The 6,000-nt window shown below is 31.9% G+C and overlaps 1 protein-coding gene across 1 annotated transcript; it reads left to right on the top strand.

Annotated features, from left to right (window-relative positions):
• The first annotated feature begins 2,772 nt into the window (after positions 1 to 2,772).
• Positions 2,773 to 4,581, top strand: LOC125822069 (uncharacterized acetyltransferase At3g50280-like). The gene is made up of 3 exons (XM_049501439.1): positions 2,773 to 3,288; positions 3,501 to 4,070; positions 4,223 to 4,581. Exons 1-3 carry the CDS (start codon positions 2,862 to 2,864, stop codon positions 4,579 to 4,581), a joined length of 1,356 nt encoding a protein of 451 aa, XP_049357396.1. The 5' UTR covers positions 2,773 to 2,861.
• The last annotated feature ends 1,419 nt before the right edge of the window (positions 4,582 to 6,000 follow it).

Genomic DNA, 6,000 nt, shown 5'->3' with positions numbered 1-6,000 from the left:
CTGCATGATTGAAATTGATTTTAAAACAAATGAGTGTGATAAGTGCATATACCATAAGTCTTGGAATAATTCACATGTGATTATTTGCCTATATGTTGATAATTTATTGATCTTTTGCTCTAACATGAATGTTATTGATGAAGCTAAAAATGTTCTTAGAAGTCATTTTGATATGAAAGATCTTGGTGAGGCAAATTTTATTCTTGGAATAAAAATAACAAGAACATGTGAAGTAATTTTCCTTGACTAGTCACATTATGTTGAGAAAATTTTGAAAAAAAATATAACTTTCATGATTACAAGCATGTTGCTACTCCTTTTGATTTAAGTGTTCACTTATTTCCTGTTGAAAGTGAAAATGATGTAATAAATCAAAAGAAATATGCTAGCATAATCGGAAGTTTGAGATATGTGACTGATTGCACTAGGCCTGATATTGCATATGCAGTAGGAGTACTTGGTAGGTTTACAAGCAAGTCAGGTAATGAACATTGGCATGCTATAAAAAGAGTTATGAGATATTTAATTGGAACAAAAAATTGTGGTTTGTTTTAGAAAAAATATCATGTTGTACTTGAAGGTTTTTGTGATGCAGATTGGAACACTTTATCAGGTGATTCCTGTTCTACCATTGGTTATGTCTTCACTTTAGGTGGTGGTGCTATTTGTTGGAGATCAAAATAGCAAACTATAATTGCTAATTCTACCATGGAGGCTGAACTAATTGTTTTAGCTTCAGCTAGTGAGGAAGCGAATTGGTTAAGAGATTTATTATTTCAAATACCTTATTTTGAAAAACCAATTCCTCTTATTTTAATTCATTATGATAGCACCGCTGTGATTGGTAGAGTTTAAAACCATTATTACAACAGTAAATCCAAACATATAATGAGGAAACACAGTAATATAAGATCATATTTGACAAATGGTACCATTAATGTTGATTATGTCAAATCTTGTGATAATCTTGCAGATCCTCTTACTAAGGCCTTAACAAGAGAAAAGGTCTAGAGCACATCGAGGGGGATGGGATTGAAGCCTACAAATCTTTGAGTCATATATGAGGAAATCTAACCTACGGGACTAGAGATCCTATAACCAGGTTCAAAGGGAAAAACTAATCATATGATGACTTGTTCTGAAAAATTCACTATATTTTTATTTCCCTCCCTATGATGCGAGTGCATTGTTTCCTATTGTTTGTGAAGGTTGAGTTGATAAAACTCTTAATGAATATATGTAGCCTGTATGGGTAGAGTGTTAAGTTTACATGAGCACTCTTGACAGATTTCACCAATGTGATGTGTGAAAGTAGGTTACTTCCTATGAGAATTTGATTTATTCTCAAAAGCACTCATGAAATCGGGATAGCACATGGTCATAACGTGCTGACTTTAAAGCTCATGTCAACACCTTGATTATTATATGTGAGCAGTGATATTTTATTTCCCTTAAGCAGTCATAGTTCAAGTATGAGACTACTACGACTCTGAAGTAGAAATTACTGTTTCACTAAGTGGAGGTTCAATGAAGAGCACACCTTCATTATGCATAGTACTATTCCTTCAACTGATAAACTCTCTTGGTTAATATTAAAATGAGTGAGGGATGGTTGGTTATTGAGCATTTTAATATTATTTTTTATATTAAATTTGCTCATTATTTTGGTGTCTTAATGTTGCCTAATTACTCCTGCATTTGGCCATTGACTTTGTGGCCATATAATGTTGGCAGAAACGTTCCAGTGAACGTTGGAACCTTGGCAGCATGGCAGCATGTTCATCAGCCATTGATCACATTAGGTACCCCTCTCATTATCTCATTCTTTATTTCTCTATTATTCTTTGTAACCTATGTAACATATGTGCTAAGGCCATTTATCTTCACTATTTACCACTTCATTATCTTCCTATTTATTCCTAGGAAGACTTCTTCTAGTATAAATAGTGGTGTTCTTCATTTGGTTTGGGACACACAACACACAAGAAAAAAATATAAAGTGAAAGAGTTAGTCAAAAATAGAGTTCTTATTACATGAAGGGAGGTGTTTTTTTTTTTGTGGAGCTTTGGGCTCAACTCTTGTCCAGAGTTGTTGAGTTATACTTTGTGAAGGTTGTTGTATCCTGGAGGGGACAAGTCAAAGAGGACTATTGCTGAATCGGTGAAAAATTTGTTGCAGTGGGTTTGAATCTCCTTAAAGAGAGCGAGATATCCGCGCCTCAGCCTGAAGAGATTTATTTCTTCATTTTTATTTTCAATTGTAATCTTGTATTTTTTGTTATCTTGTAAGTTTTTCACTAACAGCATGTAATTAAACTATATTAGTCAACTAGTTCCTAACATCCATCCCAATTTATGTGATATAGTTAAAATTTAAGAGTCAATCAAATTATTTTTTTAATCAAAACTGTTTGTTTTTTAAATATTTTGATTTATTAATCATTATCATTTATTTTATTTAAAAATAAATAAATAAAAATTATGTTTTAAATCAGCTCCAAACTTTTGAAATTTTCAGAAAAAAAAAATATTCATATAAAACGCATATTTAATTTAAAACTACAAAATTCTAAAAATCTCACTTACTTTCGAAAACTTGATGGATAACCAAACTAAGCAATATAAAACTAGTATTATAGTACGTGCTTTTTTTAACGGTATAAAAAATGAAAAAAATGATTAAATAGTATCATTAATTTATTAAGTACCCCTGACTATTAATTTTGTTAGGTCTTTGTCTCTTTCTACTAGTTTCCTAGCCCTAGGAGGTATATTTTTTTCTATATATAAACATGTGAGCCATGACCCATTAAGTATGAGTGAATTCTCCTCAGTTTAGCTTCTGCAACAAATATTCAGAGATGACAAAACTTCAAGTAGTATCAACATGTGTAATTAGGTCCCAAAAATCCATAGAAAAAAAAATCCAGTTAACTCCATGGGACCTTCAACTCCTCACAGTGGATTCTATCCAAAAAGGATTATTTTTTCATAAACCAAATCTTCAGCAACATAGAGAGTTGGCAAAATCATCATCAGAAATTATCAATCGCCTAAAAATTTCACTCTCTGATACTCTAAATCATTTTCCTCTCCTCGCAGGTCGACTTGTTGCTAGTAAAAACAGTGATGACACCTTATCTTTCTTTGTTGATTGCAACAATGAAGGAGCTGAATTCACATATGTCACTGCACCTGATTTGACTGTGGCTGATATCTTGGAACAAACTTACATGCCAAAGATTGTCAAGTCTTTCTTTCCACTCAATGGAGTACGCAATTATGAAGGTGATATTAAATAATAATTATGTGAACAACCCTAAATTAAAAGTTTTCGTTGTTAATTATATAGAGAGTACACTTTTAAGTACTCATAACCCCTTTAAGTTTCAACACGTGACTCTTTTTTATGAGTCATACACGTTGAATGATTTATGTATGTATGTTAATATAATATGTTTAAATCGTGTGAATCATTTTAAATTTTAATTGTATACCAGGTGTTTCGAAACCATTGTTGGCCGTGCAAGTCACTGAGCTAGTGGACGGATTCTTCATTGGTTGCACTATCAATCATTGTGTAGCGGATGGGACTTCATTTTGGCATTTCTTCAATTGTTGGTCTGAAATAGCGCGCAATGGCGATTCCAATCTTATTGTTAATAAACCGCCGGTTCTGGACCGTTGGTTTCCTGAATTTGTTGCTAGTCCAATTCATGTACCTTTATCTAAGGAACATGTCCATGATGAATTTGATCTACCTTTGTTAGAAGAAAGAGTTTTCCATTTTAGCAAGGAGAACATAGCTCAACTCAAAACCAAAGCCAATTCTGAATATGGAAACCACCAAAAGATTTGTATCTCTTCATTACAAGCCGTTTTGGCTCATCTGTGGCAATCTGTTATCCGTTGCCGTTGTGGTACGAACGCTGACGAAAAATTTAGTTTCAAATTACTTATAGGTGCAAGGCAAAGGCTTCAGCCGCATTTACCTGAAGGCTATTTCGGAAATGCTGTGCATTTTGTGAACGTGACAACCACCGCTAGGGAGATGTTGGAGCATGATTCAGGTCAGTGAGAAATTAAAAGGGCTTCTTTTTTTATATAATTATTTTATAATGTTCCAAATACGAAAAATATTTAGGAAACAACTAAAATTCAGTAAGAAAGGATTAAATATTGTGTTTTTAGATATATTTTTAAAAATTAAATTTGAATTCAGGTTGGGCTGCTTTGCAAATGAATAAGGTGGTATCCACGCAAACCCATGAAGAGGTTATGAATTTTTATCAAAGTTGGGTGAAGAATCCAAAGATAGTGAAAAAGAGTGAAGTGGTTGCTAATAGCTTGATTGCTAGCAGCTCGCCGCGCTTCGATGTGTACGGTAATAACTTTGGATGGGGGAGACCCGTTGCGGTGAGAAGTGGCGCTGGCAACAAACATGATGGGAAAATGACAATCTTTTGTGGTGCAGAACAAGGAAGTATCGACATTGAAGCTTGTTTGACCCCTGAAACTTTGCATGCCATGGGACAGGATGCTAAATTCATGGGAGCTGTTAGTAAAATTGAGATCGTTTAAGCTAATTACTTTATTATGTTTATGGGGATGGTTTAATTTGAACTTCTTATCACGATTTGTTAATGGATTATCTGTATGGTGATGGCTTCAGTGATTATAAAATATATTTCATATGTTAAATAATACTTGTGCATTGTTGGATTTACGCACTTCTAAAAACAAAATTATAAATAGAAAATAATATTACTATATTATCATTTGAATATAATAAATATAATATAATAAAAATGACTATAATTAATGATAAGAATAAATTAGGAACTTAAGTTATAGTCATTTATTTCATAGTTATATTTATTTTATGGGAAAATACATAATTACCCCATTAAAGTAAGACCTGTTTTTGAAGAAGACACTTAAACTTTGCGGAGGTCCTATTAGCCCCTTGTTCTTACTTAGAATGAATGTATTACCCATTATGAGCCTACGTGGCATGTAGAGTGTAATTCACTCTCCAATAGCGAGTGAACTTAGCCAAAGTAAAAAAATAAAATTATTTCCGTATTTATTTAATTAGAAATATTTTTTTTCTACTTTTTCAATTCTTTCTTTTTCATTTTCTTCTTCACTCAAACTCAAAAAAATCAATTACCTTTTTTTTATCTTCTTCAACTTAGAAGACCCATTTACATCGCTCCATTTTGCCATTGTTTTCCCTAAATTCTTGTTTTTCTTTGTTCACTTTTCTTCTTTTATCCCCTGTTTTTTCAAAAATAAAATAAAATTGTGAAGTTTGTTCTTTGAAAATTCATGGTTCTCTTTATAGAAAAAGTTAATTGATAATGAAGTCTTTTTAGCAGGTAAATTTAAAAATTTCGATCTATTGGTATTATTCGATTAGAGATTAGTACTATAGAACTCCATTATGTTGATTTTGGATGTGTTATTATTTGAGTAACTTAAGAGCTGAAGTGATTTGATTGTATATATTTATTTACTTATAATTTTTTATTGTTGTTTAATGGTTGTAAAAAACACTGAAAATACTAAAAAAAAAAAAATGAAGAGCAGCGACGACAATGAAGGCTTCGCCAAAGAACTGTCGGTGATGGTGGCTGCTCTACAGCAAACAGAGCATAAGGTTAGAGTAACGAACTGAAGAAGAAAGAGGAGAAATGGAAATAAAGTTAATTATTAAGAAAAAATAAAAATGAAAATAAATATCAAAAATTAAATAATTTTAATACGTGGCAGAAAATAATTGGTACGTGACTACACTTCTTTTCTTGCAATTGAGTTTGACTAAAAAGTGGGATATTTATAACACTTCTTAATTGTTTGATGGGGTATTAGAACCCCCGCAAAGTTTAGGTGTCTTTTTAAAAAACAGGTCTTAGTTTAATGGGGTAATTATGTATTTTCCCTTATTTTATTGTGAACCTATCTAATACACGTGTATTTATATAGTTATATTTATTT

Source organism: Solanum verrucosum, unplaced genomic scaffold (assembly GCF_900185275.1).
Source record: "Solanum verrucosum unplaced genomic scaffold, falcon-dt-bn FXZP01000103.1, whole genome shotgun sequence".
NCBI classification, from domain to species: domain Eukaryota; kingdom Viridiplantae; phylum Streptophyta; class Magnoliopsida; order Solanales; family Solanaceae; genus Solanum; species Solanum verrucosum.
Note: the sequence above shows the minus strand (reverse complement) of the source record. Positions and strands in the feature narration are given on the sequence as shown.